The sequence below is a fragment of the Chlorocebus sabaeus genome, chromosome 6 (genome assembly GCF_047675955.1).
Source record: "Chlorocebus sabaeus isolate Y175 chromosome 6, mChlSab1.0.hap1, whole genome shotgun sequence".
NCBI classification, from domain to species: domain Eukaryota; kingdom Metazoa; phylum Chordata; class Mammalia; order Primates; family Cercopithecidae; genus Chlorocebus; species Chlorocebus sabaeus.
In genome coordinates, this window is record NC_132909.1 from 54,786,913 (window position 1) to 54,805,865 (window position 18,953).

Below are 18,953 nucleotides of genomic sequence, written 5' to 3' on the forward strand. Positions count from 1 at the left end.
ACAGAGGGCACATTCTGAAAGGGGACTTGCCTTGGCCTTCGGATGCCCTGAGGGACCCCAGTGACTGTGGTTTTCCAGGGTCACTGGTGAGGGTGGGAGATGGGTTCTTGCTGGGTGGTCACCGTTCCAGCCACATGGTAGGTAAGGCCAGGGGTCGGGGCGACGCCTGGGGCTGTGCACCTGTCTCTCCACCTTTCTCCTCTGCATCCCACCCTCCATTTCAAAACAGGGAAGGATGGGGAAAGAGTTTGTGGGTATCAACCTCTTGTTCCCTGCCCTGGCTTCTCAGAAGTTCCCCAGTGGGGGGGCCCCTGGAGTGATGGACTCTGCCACCTGGACCTGAAAAAGGACACCTGGCCCCTGGGGTGGGAGCCGGGCTCCTCTCACCGACCCTGTGGCCTGGTAGCGCAGTTCTCTGGGGGACTGCCTCAGTCCTCCCAGCCACCACCCTCTTCCTGTGGGTCTCTGAGATCCATGTATAACGGTGGCTCTGCCTCAGCCCAGATGGCCTCCACGCCCCATGTGGGGGCCCTGCCAGGCTGTGGCTCCTCTGGGTCACCTCATCTTGCCTGTAGTGGCCTCCCTTTGGGCCTGAGGAGGTGGCCTTGGGCCTCCCCCATCACTGCATCCCCCACCAAGGCCAGAGCTCAGGAGTCTCTCTGACGAGCCTGAAAGGAAGCATCATGCGGTGGGTGGGATGAGCCCAGCCTCAGTTTCCCTAACGTCCATGTTGCCTCACAGCAAGGTGGGACGAGATTGCTCGCAGACTCTGAGGGCCACAACACCAGCATCATACCGATGGGGTTCACGGGGACAAGTAAGAAACAGTGAAACTGCCCTTCCCCTCCCCAGGAGCAGGGGATAAGCTAGAATCCCCGGGCCAAGGCTTGAGCTGTAGTCTCTGGGCCTGGGGGTGGAGGGGGCACCTCTGTATTGGATGGCTCTTCTTTCTCAAGCACTCTATGGTTTCTCCAACCCACACCCCACTGCCAGGCCCTGCTGGGTCAGGCCAGGATGGCAGTGGGGCCTACAGCATCGCTCCCTGCCCTCTGGGGCATATGTCCCTGTGGCCTGCGGGGCTTAGGGCTGCAGCCACTGGTGGTCTCTGCAATCAGGAAGCCCGACTGCTAGGTGCAGCTGCAATTAAGTTTGGTTTTTTTTTTTTCTTTTTTTTGGGGTGGAGTCTTGCTCTGTCACCCAGGCTGGAGTGCAGTGGCGCCGTCTTGGCGCACTGCAACCTCCGCCTCCTGGCTTCAAGTGATTCTCCCGCCTCAGCCTCCTGAGTAGCTGGGATTACAGGCGCCCACCACCACACCCGGCTAATTTTTGTATTTTTAGTAGAGACGGGGTTTCATCATGTTGGCCAGGCTGGTCTCCAACTCCTGACCTCAGGTGATCTGCCCACCTCAGCCTCCCAAAGTGCTGAGATTACAGCTGTGAGCCACTGTGCCAGGTCGCAGTTAGGTTCTAAAAGCTTTCAGGAGAAGCAGATTTTTTTTTGGGGGGGGGCCCAGCTCATGGGCCTGCCCATCATGGGATCCAAAGTTCATGGCCCACAAGACACTCAGGGTGTCCCCTCAGCCCCACCCTGCCAACTCAGAGCTCCCGAAACAGTCCCGGACTGCCCTGCTCCCATTCTTCATGGCTGGCCCCCTGGGGACACCCAACAATTCTTCAGACTCTGGGGAAAGGCAAGGGCCTCGGTAAGCAGTCATAGCCCTGTCTGCTGCCTGTGACATGGAGGGAACCTTGCAGGGATAGCCCGATCTTCAGAGGTCTCCCTGCTGAAGCTGGGGGTTGGGAAGTCAGACACTGCAGACACCCTACGAGGTGGCAAGAAATGGGAATCAGGATGTCCCGGAATGTGGAGTTGCTGGGGGAGAATCTGCGCTTGTCTCTGGGTTCCCCTTACCCCAGAAAGGAACAGGAGGGCCAGGCGCTGAGGCCCACAGATCTAAGCCCTGAAAGAAAACTGTGGGGCGGGGGCGCGGGGCGTGGCCCCACTCAGCAGCCCCACACACCCGCCTGTACCTGCTGCTCCTGCAGCTGCCGGATGGTGCTCTGTGCCTTCTGCAGGTCCTCGGCCGCCGAGCTGCACTGCTGCCGCACCACTGCCAGCTCCCGCTTGATGACGTAGTTCTCCTCTGCCTCCTGCGCCCGTGTCACTTGCCCCTGGGCACAGCAAGGATGGGGGCGGGGAGGGGGAGGCCGTGACCCTCGGCTCCCACCCAAGGCCCTGCCTCCCGCCACAGGGGGAGGCCCAGAGAGTGGAGGTGGGTGGAAGTGAGGTGGGGGGCCTCCCGTACTCAGAGCCTGGGATGGGTGTCCCACTGGGCCTGCGGAAGTGGGTGGGTGACAGGCAGGAATAGGACACCTGGAGGAGCCTGGGAGGAACAGAGCTAGCCCTGGGCTTGGAAAGCTCAATCTCCTTCCCCACTCTGGCTCTCAGTCTCTGCCCCAGTTGGGGTCCTTATCCAGGGGCACAGCGAGGCCACCTGTGCCTATTCATGCCAGACTCTTGCCAGTGAGGGTGAGGATCTGGAGACAGCCAAGGCCCCAGCAGGACAGGGCTGGACTCCCAGGGGGCATCTTCTCCAGTCCTGGGCTCTGGGGCCTCCACCTGCCTGGGGCTAAGACCCCCTTTTTTTCCCCCACCTCATCTTCGTCCACTACCCAACTTGGGCCCCCCATTCCAGGCTCAAAGCCACCAGGTGGCGGGTGGCAGCTTCCAGATAAAGCCATTCAAGATGAGGTGGCAGCAGGAGCAGGTGAGCTAGAGAAGGTGGTAGCAGGCATTGCAGGTAGGAGCAGAGAGCAGCAGTGTGAGGGCCGGGGCGCGTGTGTGCATGTGTGTGTGCGCGTGTGTTGTGCGTGTGTGTGCGTGTGTGTGCGCGTGTGTTGTGCGTGTGTGTGTGCGTGTGTGCGCGCGTGTTGTGCGTGTGTGCATGTGTGTGCGTGCGTGTGTTGTGTGTGTGTGTGTGACCACAGCACTGCACACGCCAGGGCCTTATGTAAATATGCTTTTAGGTTCCCCAGCCCTCCTGGGTCCCCACCCTGTGTCGCCTGGAGGAAGCTTTCTGTACATGCGTGTAGACATTCACACCCAAACGCACTCACAGACAGCCCCTCCACACACACACTTCTCCCCACTTCACATGCCCCGCCCGCCGGGAAGCCTCTGTGTCCCCCAGAAGCGGTCCCCAGCTGCCCCATGCATGGCGCCAGGCCTGCCCGCAGAATGGCAGGGAAGAGGCGGTTACTGGCTGTCGTGTGCAGGGTGCAGGGAAGGGGCCAGGAAGGAATCCGGAGAGGGGATAAAAAGCTACAGTACCTGGATTAACCTATCAGCCAGAGCAGCGCTCTCCTACCCGGCGAAGGGGATTCCCAGCGACAGGGGGAGGAGGCAGAGCGGAAGGCGCGGGGACAGGAGAGGGGAGACAGACAAGAACCACTTGTCACTAACGCAGTGGACTATCTCTAGAAGCGGGGGAGAGAGGAGGGAAGACCAGAGAACCAGCAGGAGAGGACCCGGAGGAAGAACAAAGCTAGAGCCAGTTCCGTCCTGGAGAGGGATTCGGTGTGCGTGGGGAGGTCGGGGGTGCCCGCGGCTGCGGGGGAGGCCGCAGGGCTGGGAAACCCACTGTCTCACTCTCCAGGGCCAGCCGGGCTGCGGCTGTCTGGAAAACTGTGGGCGGGAAGGGCCGGGGGGAATTTCGGCTTCCTGCAGACCTCCCGGATAGTGGGAGAGGAGTGGGGTGCGTTTTAATTTTAAGGCAGAACAAGGCTTTGGGGTGAGGGCAGTCAAATACGGTTGCCGACCCACTTCCTGTGGCCAGTGGAGGGTCAAGTAAGGACGAATGAGGAGCAGGAAGTGGGGGCTTCCGGGGCTGGGGCTCAGTGAGCCCCCGATTCCACCCCCATAACATGTTGGGGAGCAGAATCCGGGCTGTGGCTCCCCACCATGGCGCCACGCTTCTCCTCCACGCTTTTCCTTTCCTTTCTTTTGAGGGCGAGACTTCCAAATTACAGGGTGCGGTGCATTGTGGCCCAATTACGGGGCTCATCCACCAAAGCGGCAGTTCTCCCTCCTCCTCACCCCTCCCCGTCTGCGCAGCCGGGGAGGGTGCGGAACACAAATGTATTCCTGTGGCTGCAGGCCACTGGGTTGTAACTCGCCCCTACTCCAGGATTAATCACAATACGAGTCGCCCCCAGTTCTACTGCACTCCAAATCGGGTTCAGGTCGGGTCCTGGGGCAGGAGGGTAGGGCTGCTTAGTCCTCCAGAGAGGAAAAGACTTGGAGGAGTCGGTCCCAGGTTAGCGGCCACGCCCTGCATGGTGGACAAGGCCCCAGGGCGACCAGGTCCCCACGGTGGCCACGCCCCTCACCTTCTCCAGGGTTTCAATCCGCTGTTTCAGGAGCCGGTTCTCCGTCCGAAGCCTCTATGGGGGTGGGGGGAGATCACGTCATAGGCCGCCCCCCACGCCTATCTACACACATCCCTCATTCAACCCACCGCAGGGGTCAGTCCCCTTAGGGCCAGGCCACTTTTCCAGGCAGGGTGCAGCCAGCATCTTACGTTCTGGGTCAGCGATTTCAGAAAACAGGGCCAATTCCTGTCCAAACTGGTTTTATTACAAAATAAATAAATAAATTAAGTTTTAAAAGAAACCTGGGTTCAGTAAAAATAACGTGAGTCCCTTCGTGGCCATGTGTGTGTTTGGGGGGCCAGTCAGTAACCACAACCGCTCAGAAGACTCCATCCCACACGTGGGTCAGTCTGCCCAGGGTTGTGGGGGAATCAGTGGGGGAAGCAGCTGTGGAGTAGCCCCCACCCACCCCTTGCTGCTTTGCCTCAAGCACCCGGGTTCAATTCCGGGGGCAGGCTCCTCTTTGAGTCTGGGTCCAGCGTGCTGATCATGCATCCTTCCTGGACAACTACATTCCCGTGACTTGCCGAGAGCAACCTGTTCCCAGATTTTTGCTGTTCCCTGGCTGGGGTTTTGATGACGTTTCCCTTGCTCTTGCCTTCCATTCTGTGCTGATGGATTTTGGCTAGATATTTGCAGTTTTAGGCCAGGTGCAGTGGCTCACGCCTGTAATCTCAGCACTTTGGGAGGCTGAGGCAGGCAGATCACCTGAGGTCAGGAGTTCGAGACCAGCCTCTACTAAAAACACAAAAATTAGCCAGGAGTGGTGGCGCATGCCTGTAATCCCAGCTATTGGGGAGGCTGAGGCAAGATAATCACTTGAACTTGGGAGGTGGGGGTTGCAGTAAGCTGAGATCACATCACTGCACTGCAGCCTGGGTGACAGAGCAAGACTCCATCCCCCCCCCCAAAAAAAAAGAAAAAGATATTTGCACTTTAGGTTCCCCAGGACCCTTTGGGGAGCAGGTGAGGTTTGCAAATGAGTTGAATCTCAACTGTACCTGCGCCCCCTTGCTTGATACGAAGGTGGTACAGAAATTGTTTGGATTGGCAGGTGAGTGAGGGTCCTGCCACACTGCAGGTCACACAGAATATTTCCTGGGCTTCTTCTGGGGAGAAAAGGTGATGGAAACACCTAGAACATTCCCAGGAAGCAAATGCAGTCAGACAGAACCGCAGACTTGACAGCCATGGATGCATGTCATGTGGGGAAACTGAGTCAGAGGGGGGCAGGGCATTGCTCTAGTTCCTCAGTTCGGCTGGGTCAATGCTATTTCAGGCACAGGTCTCTGGTCCTCATAGCAATCTGGAGCCCTGATCCCTGGCCCCTGGGTTTCCCTGTCATCTCTCTGGCTTCAACTCATTATAGCACCAAGCACAGCCATCCTTGCAGGAGCTAGGCGTGCCTTTTGTATTTATTTCTACATTTTTGTAGAGACGGGGTATTGCTATGTTGCCCAGACTGGTCTCCAACTCCTGGCCTCAAGCCACCTTCCCACCTTGGCCTCCCAAAATGTTGGGATTACGGGTGTGAGCCACTGTGCCTGCTGGAGCTGGATTTCAATCCTTGTCTGTTGGACTCCAGTGGTAGCCACTGTGTGGCTCTGCCCCTGAAGAGCATGGAGCCAGGCTGTGTTGGGTTTGTGTGTGTCCATTCCTATCACTGGGGCGTCCTCAGTCTCAGCTGTGACTTTGGCACACAGCAGGTGCTCAATAAATGGTTTTTTTTCTTTCTTTTTTTTTTGAGATGGAGTCTTGCTTTGTCGCCCAGGCTGGAGTGCAGTGGCGCAATCTAGGCTCACTGCAACCTCCACCTCCCAGGTTCACACCATTCTGCCTCAGCCTCCCGAGTAGCCAGGATTACAGGTGTGCGCCACCACGCCTGGCTAATTTTTGTATTTTTAATAGAGACGGGTTTCACCGTATTAGTCAGGCTGGTCTTGAACTCCTGACCCCCAGCGATCCACCTGCCTCCGCCTCCCAAAGTGCTGGGATTACATGCATGAGCCATCGCACCCGGCAATAAATGCTTGTTGAGTAAATAACTAAAATCACGTGAAAAGGGAATAACGCGCAAGGAAGGAAAGAGCAGCTTTGCACACTCAGGGAACCCCCTGACTTGGTAGGGCTGGCGGGCCAGGTGCCCCAGGAACCAGGGGCCCCAGGTGAGTGCCCACACCCTGCCCTACACACCCTGGTGTCTGGGCCCTGTGTGCTTCATCTTTCCCCATAAGGCGGTCCCCTGGGGGGTCCTCCACTGCAACCTTCTTGAAATTCCTCCAGCCCCCAAGGCACGCTGCTGCCCTGGGCCTGTAGCCCTGGACACCCTGCGCCCGGAGCTGCTGCCCAGGTCAGCCTTGCCCACCGCGCACATCCTTGTCCAGAGCATTTAGAGTCCACACTCTAGTTCAGTGGTTTATTGATTGCTTCCCCATGACTCTGGACGGCCCAGCAGGGCAGGGACCTTGACAGTCTTGGTTACCGCGGCGTCAGGCGGGGGAGGCGCTCACAGCTGGCCTAACAGGTGAAGGACGGCGCAGGTAGGCTGAGGCCTGTCCGCCAGGGACGGCCGAGTCCGCCTGTGCGCTGGGAAGGCCCGCCCCCTAGCGGCCGATCTTAAAGTATGGAGGGCAGCCCCCAAAGGCCTCCCATCCCTGTCCCCGCCCCCCGGGCCCCTGGACTCACTTTGATCTCGATCTGCTCCTCCATCTCCTTGCTCTTCATGGCTGCGTACTCCTTCTCCAGCCTGCAGAGCGGGAGGGTCCCATGGTTACTGTCATGCCCTTGGGGGTCCCCCCTTCCCACCAGCACCCTGGTTGCCCAGCAGGCACCAACCTCTTCATCTTCTTGGGGTTGTACTTGACCTGGTAGGCTTTGAGGACCAGCTTGTCCGGGCAGCTGTCGAACTGGTGGGGGATCACTCTCTGGAAGTACTGTGGGGATACAGCTGGTCACCAGGTCACCAAGATGCAGGCCCTGACCACTGGGGACTGCCCGAGCCCTACTGCCCTGGAGGGGGGCAGGAACCAGTCTGCCCAGGATGTTGCCATGTCCTCAACGCCATGTCCTCAGTGTTTGTGGAGCACCGGAAAGACTGAGCGTGAGGGGAGGGAATGGGGGGGCTGCCTGCAGCCAAAGCCTTAGTTTCCAGAAGAAAAGCAGGCAGATGCTGGATGTGGTGGCTCACGCTTATAATCCCAAAGATTTGAGAGGCTGAGGTGGGGGAAATCGCCTGAGCCCAGGAGTTTGAGACCAGTGTGGGCAACATAGTGAGACTCCATCTCTTAAAAAAAAAAAAAATTTGCTGGGCGTAGTGGTGTGCACCTGTGGTTCCAGCTACTCGGCAGGCTGAGGCGGGAGGATTGCTTGAGCCCAGGAAGTGGAGGCTGCAGGGAGCTAGGACTGCACCACTGCACTGCAGCCTGGGCCACAGAGCAACTCCGACTTTAAAAAGAAAGAAAGAAAGAAGAAAAAGGAAAAGAGAAAAGCAGACCAAGGAGGCTCTCCTGGGAGTGAAGGCTGAGGGTCGGGGGGTCTGACACAGGGGACCTTCGTGGGAAAAGGAGGACGGGCATGCTGGGGGCCTTGGGCCTGTGCAAAGGGTTAAGGTAAGCGGGTGGGGGACACGGCTCCCGCACCCGGCCCAGCTGGCCCCCTCTGGCAGCTGTGGACAATGCCTGCCCGTGTTCACGGACACAACCGTGGCCTTTGTGCATTCTTCCCTGAAGCACCAGCTGGAGGACGCTGGGAGGAGGCAGGGGCCTGCACAGCAGAGAAGTGGCGGTGGGAGGCAGGCTGGCCAGCAGCAGGGCCTCCAGGCAGACCAGGCTGAGGCGGGGCAAGGTGTGAGGCTGCCTAGACCCCTGCACTCCTTCTTGTGCCCTCACCAGGCCGGGGGGCAGGGTGGGGATGCCCTCATGGTCAGCCAGACTCATGATCTGCCATCAGGCTTCGCGGAACCTGCGGGGTTGGGGCAGGAGGTGGGCAGTCGGGCTCCCAGGGCTCAGCCTGGGCCTGGGCCTCCTGTCACCCTGGGGCCAGGCTGCTGGCCCCCAACTGTGTCTGGCAGAGCCTGGGGGTCCTCTGTTCCCTCAGGGAGACCTCAGGGGAACAGAGAGGATGGAAACAGATCAGGGAGGTCAGGCACGCCACCTTCCACCCTCGAAGCCCGGCCCTCTCTGTCACTTGCAAGGGCATCCTGTGACTCGGAGCCCCTGGCTGGGGGCAGCCCCGCCAGCCCTGGCCCTCCTGGCCCACCTGGGACATCCCCTCCATGTCCAGCTGCATCAGCTCCGCCTGGTTCACCTGCAGCAGGGCGAGGCCCACTCGGAACACGATCTCCAGCCCCTGCAAAGGCGGCAAAGGCAGTGGGAGGAGGAGGGCAGGGAGGCTCCTGTTCCGGCCACCTGCAAGGGGCTCTCTTCCCTCCCCAGGCACCATCAGTCCTCACCTCATACATGAAGATGTCGAAGACCCGGGTGGCGACGGGGAGTGGGAAGGTGGTCAGGAACAGTGTGAGGAACCAGGATGAGGCGTACATGGATGTGTGGAAGCTTTGGGAGCGGAAGTGGGTGTTGAGGTCTGGGAGCTGCTCCTGCAGGGGTGGGAGGCCAGGTGGGCACAGTGAGGGGGATGCCCTCCCACCGGGGGGTGCTGGGCCTCAGTGTCCCTGCCTCCAGGGAGCCTTCCTGGACCTGTGCTGGGCAGCCCGAGGCTCCCTTCCTGGTGTGCCCTCAGCAATCTGTCTGGGGGAGGCCGAAGCACCCCAGAGCTTTGAGCAGCATGGGGTGGGGACAAGGCAGGGATGGCAAGAGCTGCAGCCGCCTGTGTGTGTTGGGGGCCCACCCTGGGTAGGCAATGCGCTTGTGGCAGCTCATGGGGTCCTCACGACAGCCTGAGAGGGTGTGTCTGAGGCTGGGGGAGTTGGATCACTCCTCACAGACACCCTGAGAGCCAGAGGTGGAGCATGGGCAGGTGAAAGCCCCTGGCCCTGGGGGGAGCTCCCCCTCACCTTGTTACATCACCTGCCAGTCGCTGTACCTCCCTCGGCCCCCAGCATAAAGCTTTGTGCAAGCTGTGTTGGATTGGCCTGAACTCTAGACAGCCGGAAAGTGGCAGATGGCTGGGGAAACTGAGGCTGGAGAAGGCATTAGGATCCCGGGCTTCCTCCCAGTGCCGGGGGCTCTCTGCACCCTGAGTTTACAAGCTTGGCTGTGGGAGGGCTCTGCTACCCAGCCTGGGGTGGGGTAGCACCTTCTCTGCAGCCCAGGCCTCCTGCTTGTGGCACTACCAGGCCCCCTTAGGCTATAGCACTGCCCATGCTCCAGGCCCAGGGAGTGGGGCTGTCACATCCAGGGATGACCGCACAGCCCCACCTGCCACGGCAGCGGAGGCAGGCCGGTGTGTGTGTGTGCACGCGGATGTGTATATGTCCGCGCACAGCCTTGGCGGCTCTGTCTGCCAGCCAGGAGCAGGCCCTGCGGGGGCTGCTATTTATAAACAGATGTCTGTGGCTCTCTGGTAATCAGGCGGGCAGACAACACTTTCCCTCCTTCCACCACACTCTGGAGCAGACAGGGAGGTGGCCGCGGCTGTGCCCGAAGTGAGCCTGCCCCACCCCTCTGCCTCAGCGGCCCTGGGAGCCCCCCCTTCAGTGGTGGCTCTCCTGTCCCTCCAAGCATCCTTCAGGCATGGGGAGAGGAGTGCCTTTTGGAGTTGGAACATCCAGGTGTGATTTCACAGCTTAGAATTTTCAGTCCAAGAGATGCCCGGGTACGGCCTGGGGTGTCAGCCCTGCCCTCCTGTGGTTCTGCTCCCCCGTGGCCCTGCTCACCTGTGGCCCTGCCCTCCTGCAGTCCTGCTCACCTGTGGCCCTGCCACCTATGGCCCTGCTCCCCTGCAGCCCTGCCCACCTGTGGCCCTGCTCATCTGTGGCCCTGCCCTCCTGCGGCCCTGCTTCCCTGCAGCCCTGCCCACCTGTGGCCCTGCTCACCTATGGCCCTGCCCTCCTGCAGCCCTGCCCACCTGTGGCCCTGCTCACCTGCAGCATGTACTCGAACTGATAGATGCAGAGCCCGAGCTCAGCCATGCTGGGCTTGAAGAGCTCCCGCAGCCGGTACTCCTGCATCAGCCGCACGAACACACAGAAGGCCTCCTCTTCGGGCATCTGGGGGGGACAGGCAGGTGGGAGGGCTCAGGGCAGTGGGGAGGAGCGTCTCGCTGCTCATCAGGGCCCTGGGGTAAGGGGCCTGTGTCCACGTTGGTATCTGGCTCCCTAGACCCTCACAACACACTGCTGGTCCCTGTGTCCCCACTTGTTGTTTTACTGATGGAAAACCTGAGGCTGAGGTCACCTGTCAAGGGCCACTTGGCGGGAAACAGGGGAGCTGGACTTGAACCCAGGGCTGGCCGCTGCTAGCACCCACCTGGTTAGGACACCTCCTGTCCACTCCCAGCTGCGTCCTCTCTCCCTGTCCTAAGCCCCCCGGTTTCTCTGGAGGAGAGCCCCAAGGCCCATAAACACCACGCTGGACGGCCTAAGTCCCCAGTGTGAGGTTCCTGTCCAACCCTGAGAGGTGGCAGAGAGAGACAGCCTGTCCCTCCAAACCCTGTCTCTGTCCTGGATGGTACAGCAGACAGGACCCAACCAGACAGGTGCCACTCACTGGGCCTTGGCCTGGGGATTGGCAGAGATCACGGGTGTGGATAGAGAGGGAGGATCTGCCCCTGGCAGGACGCTGGGGGGAGGACACGCCACTTCTGTTCATCTCTTGGAGGCCGAGCCCAGGGTGGGCTGTTGTCTGGCAGGATCTCAGCCACCCCCCAGCAACCTACCTGCATGAGGAGCAGGCCTACGATGAAGGCGCTTCCCTGGCAGTAGCCCACCTCCCGGTCCACCAGCGAGTATGCCTGGAAGAGAGCGAGTCCTGAGGGCAGGGTCCCGCCGTCCAGCACAGCCAGTGAACTGGGGAATTGCTCCTTCCTTTGGGGCTGAGGGAGTGGGGAGCCCTGGGCCTTACCTTCATGACATTGAAGAGGACCTCCTGGCCCAGGCTGTCCTGGCCCTTGAAGAACTCGTGTTCTGGGTAGGTGCGGGCAATGTCCCTGCGGATCAGCTTCTCGCACGGCGAGGACATCTTGAGCAGCTCAGAGTACTGGTTCTTGACTGGCATGTCCGTGGCGCTGCACAGGAGCTGCCACACGATGGCCCGGAAGTGGTGTGGGATGCCCTTGCGGATCAGCTCCTGGCCATGGGAGTGGGAAGCCGGGACTGGACTTGGCCTCAGTGCAGCCTCCCCGTGGCCACCCAGCCCAGCTCCTCAGGCGTGGCTTGTTCAGGCCTCGAGTATGGCACAGAACTCATAGTCCCCAATCCTTTTTTTACCCCCTTTTTTTAGAGACAGGGTTTCACTCTGTCACCCAGGCTGGAGTGCACTGGTGTGAACATAGCTCACTGCAGCCTTGAACTCCTGGGCTCAAGTGATCCTCCTGCCTCAGCTTCCTGAGTAGCTGGGACTACAGGTGTGCACCACCATGCCTGGCTAGTTTTTAAACTTTTTTTTTTTTTTTTTTTTTTTGAGATGGAGTCTCACTCTGTTGGCCAGGCTGGAGTACGCTGGTAACTTGGCTCACTGTTACCTCTTGCCTCCCAGGTTCAAGTGATTCTCTTGCCTCAGCCTCCCAAGTAGCTGGGATTACAGGTGCCCACCACCACGCCCGGCTAATTTTTTGTATTTTTAGTAGAGACGGGGTTTCGCCACATTGGCCAGGCTGGTCTTCAACTCCTGACCTCAGGTGATCCACCTGCCTCAACCTCCCAACGTACTGGGATTACAGTCGTGAGCCACTGTGCCCCCATTCTTTGTGGGCACTACAGGGCAGCAAGCACATGGGCACCTGAGCTGCAGGGCCTGTCCAGCACCACCCTCACTCACTCACTCCTGTCCCTGTGCCCTGGCAGGACACTCTGAAAGTGCCTACACATCTCCACTGCTGCCACTGTGCCCAGGCTGAGGCCCCACAGACCCTGGCGCTGCCCGGTGGCTGAGTGACCACACCACCCGCTCACGCCGTCGGCCCTGCCCCGCTTGCCTGGCCGTCCCCCACCTTGAGCAGCTTCTCCTTTCTGCGCCGCCACTCCTCCCACTCATTGGCGATCCGGCCCCACAGGATCCAGGTGTCCTCCTCCAGGTGGCTCAGGTTGGAGGAGGCCGAGGAGCTGGACACCAGTGAGGAGCCACTGTTCCGCCGCGAGCCATTCATGGAGCGCATGGACTTAGAGTCGGCCTCCAGGAGCCTGGACAGGAAGGGCCAGTGGAGGGGCACCAGTGACTCCCTGGGGACAGGGATCCTTGGGGAACCCAACCCATCCTCCTGGGGGTCTCAGAGGACACCAGGGATTGGGTCCCTCTTGTGGTTTTTTTTTTTTTTTTTTTTGAGATAGAGTCTCACTCTGTTGTCCAGGCTGGAGTGCAGTGGTGCGATCTCAGCTCACTGCAACCTCTGCCTCCTGGTTCAAGCAATTCTCCTGCCTCAGCCTCCCGAGTAGCTGGGATTCCAGGTGCCCGCCACCACACCCGGCTAACTTTGTGTTTTTAGTAGATATAGGGTTTCACCATGTTGGTCAGGCTGGTCTCAAACTCCTGACCTCAGGTGATCCGCCTGCCTCGGCCTCCTAAACTGCTGGGATTACAGGTGTGAGCCACTGCCCTCAGCACCCCCTTTTATTTGAGACAGAGTTTCGCTTTTGCCCAGATTGGAGTGCAGTGGCGCGATCTCGGCTCACTGTAGCCTCTGCCTCCCGGGTTCAAGTGATTCTCCTGCCTCAGCCTCCCAAGTAGCTGGGATTACAGGCACCCGCCACCACGCCTGGCTAATTTTCGTGTTTTCAGTGGAGACAGGATTTCACCATGTTGGCCAGGCTGGTCTGAAACTCCTGACCTCAAGTGATCCATCTGCCTCGGCCTCCCAAAGTGTTGGGTGGTGTGAGCCACCACGTCCAGCCTAAAACCTGCATTTTAAACGGGGGTGGGGCCAGAGGAGGAAAGCAGGAAGGCCCCACTCAACTTTCCCTCCAGTCCTGGCTCCATCAGCCACGGGGGATCCACAGATCCACTTGACCTCCTAAACCCTCGGTCTCATCTGAACGGGGTGGGGACACGTATGTTCAGCCAAGGTTGGGGGGATGAAAGGAGGTGTCCCTTGTCCAGCATCTGGAGGTGGCTGTCACCTTGCACACACTGGGACTGGCTCTGAATGTGAGGGCACCTGGGAACTCCTGTGGGGGCCCAGGCTGCACCCCAAGATTCCACCCCATTCCCAAGTCCCCAACTCACCGGTTCTGCTCTTCGAGCTTGGCCAGCAGCTCCAGCTCATCGGGGCTGAGGTTCTCGGAGTCAGAGGTCGGGGAGCAGGTGGGGGCCGACAGGGCCTCCTGGGATGAGGAGTCGGGGCTCAGAGTGGGGCTCGCCATGGTGGGTGGGCTTGTTAGCCGTGAGCGGGGTTGGTTCACAGCTCTGTCTGGGGGCCAGAGACACGCATGGTCGGCATTGGGTGGGTGCCCATTCCACCCTGCCTGCCCACTCTCGGGACATTTCCTCACCCTGGGCTTCCTACCTCTGGTCCACCCCAGTCCGTGCACCCCTCATCCCCATGTGCTCCAGCCCAGCTGACAGCCATGCTGCCCCTTCTGTTTGAGACCCTGGTGATTGGGATCCCTGTCTGTCTCATCAGGCCAGACGTCTGGATGGAGACGGGAGGACTGTTGCCAGGACGTGAGCTGTCCTGCTGTCCCTGGGAATGGAGGCCAAGGCTCAACTCGACACCCCTAAGGCTGGAGCAGGGCCCAGAGCGGAGGCTCCCTGTCACTCGGGGCTCCACGGACCCTGCTGGGACGTCGGGGTGCAGGAGCCCCTGTTTTGCCAGCCCTTCCGAACAGCTTGGTCCCCGTCCCCTCCGCGGCCTGCCCTGAGAGTCCCACATCAGTGTCTGACTCTCCCCATCTCATCAACCAAAGTGGGCTGCTGGCACGGCCAAGAGCAATTACTCTCAACTGTTAATTGTCTGGTGCTGCCAACGGCCGGAAGAGTCGACTCCCCTTGCGCTGGGAAGCCAGGGACGTGGCAGAGTGCTGGGAATCTGTGCCCTGGCAGACATAGAGCCAGAGCCGTGGGCTCCGATCGGTATCCAGATCTTTGCCTGCCACGTGCCAGGCGAGTCCCGTGCACATCTCTCGTATCCTTTTGCCGTGTCATCTGGCCTGATCCTTCTGGGGGCTTGAAGGACACTGACCTCTTGCCTTCTGCCAGCCTGGAGGAGGCAGATCAATGCTGTGTCAAAAACAAAGGCCCTGGGCTCAAATGGATCTGTGTCTGAAGCATGGCTCCCCTCGACCAGCTGTGTGACCTTGGGCCAGTCACTTGGTGTCTCTGAGCCTCCGTACACTAAGATCATACAGGACCTAGCCTCAAGGGTGGCTGTGGAAACTGAGCATGTGACTGCACATACCGTGGTCAGAACAGAGCCTGACACTCAGCGACAGCCCCACGGACATTGGCTGTCACTGTCCATCCTGAGGCCAGGGCTCCTGGGTTCTGCTGTGGCCTGTGTGGGGACTGATGGCCAGGGGACCCCTAGCAGGGGGCCTTAGGGGAAAGGGACGGCTACGGGAGTGGAGGCAGCGGCTGGGGATGGTGTTCCTTCATGCTTCTTCCTGGCGAGCCCAGGCTAGCCTCCAGCGTCTGGGAAGATGGGGATACCTAGGGTCTTGGCGGCAGGAAGGAAACCCTGCTCCCACCTCTTTATTTGCACGGCCCCTCATGCCCGCCCACTGCCTGGCACGCTCTGTAGCAGGAGTCCGCCGTGTGCCACTTAGCCCCACCTGACCTGGCTGACAGCTCCACCTACAGAAGGGGCCCAATTGGGTCCTTGGAGTGGGGATATCTGGACCCCCAGGCGGCAGGGGGACAGTGGCGGGACCACAGCAGACCAGTGTATACCTGCCTGGCTACCACTGGGTCGCTGGGTACCTTCCACAGCCCAAACTCAGCCCCCAACCAAGCCCTGAGGGCCCACGGGTTGGGTGGACTTGACCCCGGCCACCGAAGTCCTCCTGGGATGGGTTTGGGGGAGGCGCGCCATTCTTTTTTCACCACATGAGGACCAAGAACCCTCCTTCTCCAGGCCTCTGTGGCTCCCTAGGGCCGCTGGCTCTACCTTGGGCCCTCAAGTGTTCCCCTAGTCTGCCGGGTGCTGAGGGTTTTGGATTTTGGGGAGCAGAAGGAACTCTCTCATTGCCAAGTGGGCCGGAGCCACCTGCCCTAAAGACCAAGCTGCTGGGCACCACCTAACCAAGAGTTAATCATTCCTCAGACAGGACAGTGGGGGCCGCTTTGGGGCCTCCCACAGAGTCAAAGTCTGCCAGGACAGAGACGGGGGCTGTGGACAAGAAGTGCTGATGAGAAGAACCTCTCGGGTGGGGGGCGGGGCTGGGAGGGCAGCTTCAGAGCAATGAGAATGGGGAGGAGGTGGTGGAGGCGAGGCTGGAGCTTCAGAACCACAGACGGAGTTGGGGAGCAGTGGGAGCTTCAGAACCGAGGAAACCCAAGCTCAGGGCATCAACCCCACCCAATCTCTGCCAGAACCTCGGTTTCTTTCTTTTTTTGAGACGGAGTCTTGCTCTGTCGCCTAGGCTGGAGTGCAATGGCACAATCTCAGTTTACTGCAACCTCTGCCTCCCGGGTTCACGCGATTCTCCTGCTTGATTACAGGCGCGTGCCACCACGCCCAGCTAATTTTTCTATTTTTAGTAGAGACAGGGTTTCACCATGTTGGTCAGGCTGGTCTCGAACTCCTGACCTCGTAATCTGTCCACCTCCGCCTCCCAAAGTGCTGGCATTACAGACGTGAACCACCGTGCCTGGCTGAGCCTCGGTTTCTGATTTTAAAAATCCCCAAATCCCAGAGCCGTGCACTAGCAGAGGTTGTTCAGCTATTTATCAGGAATGTGTGTGTATTTCACACAGGAAGTGAAATGTATTAAATACGCAGGGCTGAAACTTGCAGTCTGAGAGGCAGGAACCTTCTGATCCCACCGGAACTTTCTCTCCACTCATCCCCAGACTCTCTCAGTGGAAACCATCCTTCTGAAGTGTGTGTGCATGCACAACACACATGCACTCTTCACAGCCACCCCCACTCCCTCACGCATGTACATACATTCACACCCACCCCCACTCACATACAAACACTCACACATACACATGCACACACTCGGATACACACATCCATGCCTATTCTCACGCACGCTCACACATCTATACACACACACATGCACACATTCGACACACACACCCATGCCTATTCTCTCACACACACACATCTATACACACACACGGACACACTCGACACACACACCCATGCCTATTCTCACACACACTCACACACCTATACACACACAGACACACTCGACACACACACCCATGCCTATTCTCACACACACTCACACACCTACACACACATGGACACACTCAACACACACCCATGCCTATTCTCACACATGCTCACACACCTATACATACACACATGCACACACACGACACACACACCCATGACTATTCTCACACACACACACACACCTATACACACACACGGACACACTCGACACACACACCCATGCCTATTCTCACACACGCTCACACACCTATACACACACGGACACACGACACACACACCCATGCCTATTCTCACACACACACACACCTATACACACAGACACACTCGACACACACACCCATGCCTATTCTTACACACACGCTCACACACCTATACACACACGGACACACTCGACACACACCCATGCCTATTCTCACACACGCTCACACACCTATACACACACAGACACACTCGACACACACTCATGCCTATTCTCACACACACACTCACACACCTATACACACACGGACACACTCGACACACACCCATGCCTATTCTCACACACACTCACATACCTATACACACACAGACACACTCGACACACACACCCATGCCTATTCTCACACACACACTCACACACCTATACACACACGGACACACTCGACACACACCCATGACTATTCTCACACACACACACTCACATACCTATACACACACGGACACACTCGACACACACCCATGCCTATTCTCACACACACTCACACACCTATACACACACACATGCACACACTCGACACACCCCCATGACTATTCTCACACACACACTCACACACCTATACACACACACATGCACACACTCGACACACACCCATGACTATTCTCACACACATGCTCACACACCTATACACACACAGACACACTCGACACACCCATGCCTATTCTCACACACGCTCACACACCTATACACACACGGACACACTCGACACACACACCCATGCCTATTCTTACACACACGCTCACACACCTATACACACATGGACACACTCGACACACACCCATGCCTATTCTCACACACGCTCACACACCTATACACACACAGACACACTCGACACACACCCGTGACTATTCTCACACACTCACACACCTATACACACACATGCACACACTTGACACACACCCATGACTATTCTCACATGCTCACACACCTACACACATGGACACACGCATTCAACACACACCCATGCCTATTCTCACACACACACTCACACACCTATATGCACACGGACACACTCGACACACACCCATGCCTATTCTCACACACTCACACACCTATACAAACACATGCACACACTCGACACACACCCATGACTATTCTCTCACACACACTCACACACCTATACACACACATGCACACACTCGACACACACCCATGACTATTCTCACATGCTCACACACCTACACACCTGCACACATGACACACACACCCATGCCTATTCTCTCACACGCTCACACACCCATACATACACACACGCATTCAACACACACCCATGCCTATTCTCGTGCACACACACCTATACACACACATGCACATGCTTGACACACATACCCATGCCTATTCTCTCACACACATGCTCACACACCTACACACACACGCACACATTTAACACACATGCTCATCCACAGTCACACATTTACACATATGCACACATGCGGATACACACACACCCAGTACCTTCACACACATATATGCACACATACCTGTGTGCAATACACACATACCTGTGCACATTCACACACACACACTCAGATACACATACACCTATACACCTTCACACACAGATGCACACATGTGATACATGCTCATGCATATTTGTGCACACACACACTCGGGTACACACACAGTGCTTTCACACACGTGCACACACTCAATACACACATATCCATGCACATCCACACACACATGTTCACACACGAACACACTTGGATACACACACAACTATATACATTCACATACACATGCACACACTTGATACACATGCTCATGCATATTTGCACACACATGGATACACACACATCCCATCCATGTACCT

At 58.3% G+C, this 18,953-nt stretch overlaps 1 protein-coding gene across 5 annotated transcripts in view; it reads right to left on the reverse strand.

The window, feature by feature from the left end:
* The window catches only part of EVI5L (ecotropic viral integration site 5 like), a 33,752-nt gene that overhangs the window by 4,386 nt on the left and 10,413 nt on the right, over nucleotides 1-18,953 (reverse strand). For 2 of the 5 annotated variants that reach the window (XM_007995088.3, XM_007995089.3), the window contains 12 exons: nucleotides 13,767-13,950; nucleotides 12,538-12,727; nucleotides 11,451-11,675; nucleotides 11,266-11,340; nucleotides 10,472-10,597; nucleotides 8,882-9,025; nucleotides 8,689-8,778; nucleotides 7,267-7,364; nucleotides 7,117-7,177; nucleotides 4,390-4,443; nucleotides 3,332-3,364; nucleotides 2,032-2,172 (listed from right to left, as the gene is read on the reverse strand). In XM_007995088.3, the coding sequence (XP_007993279.1) occupies nucleotides 2,032-2,172; nucleotides 3,332-3,364; nucleotides 4,390-4,443; nucleotides 7,117-7,177; nucleotides 7,267-7,364; nucleotides 8,689-8,778; nucleotides 8,882-9,025; nucleotides 10,472-10,597; nucleotides 11,266-11,340; nucleotides 11,451-11,675; nucleotides 12,538-12,727; nucleotides 13,767-13,903 (1,374 nt within the window). In that variant the 5' untranslated portion in view covers nucleotides 13,904-13,950. The remainder of the gene's footprint in view (nucleotides 1-2,031; nucleotides 2,173-3,331; nucleotides 3,365-4,389; nucleotides 4,444-7,116; nucleotides 7,178-7,266; nucleotides 7,365-8,688; nucleotides 8,779-8,881; nucleotides 9,026-10,471; nucleotides 10,598-11,265; nucleotides 11,341-11,450; nucleotides 11,676-12,537; nucleotides 12,728-13,766; nucleotides 13,951-18,953) is intronic. The other 3 variants (XM_007995090.3, XM_007995091.3, XM_007995092.3) reach the window with 2 other exon arrangements.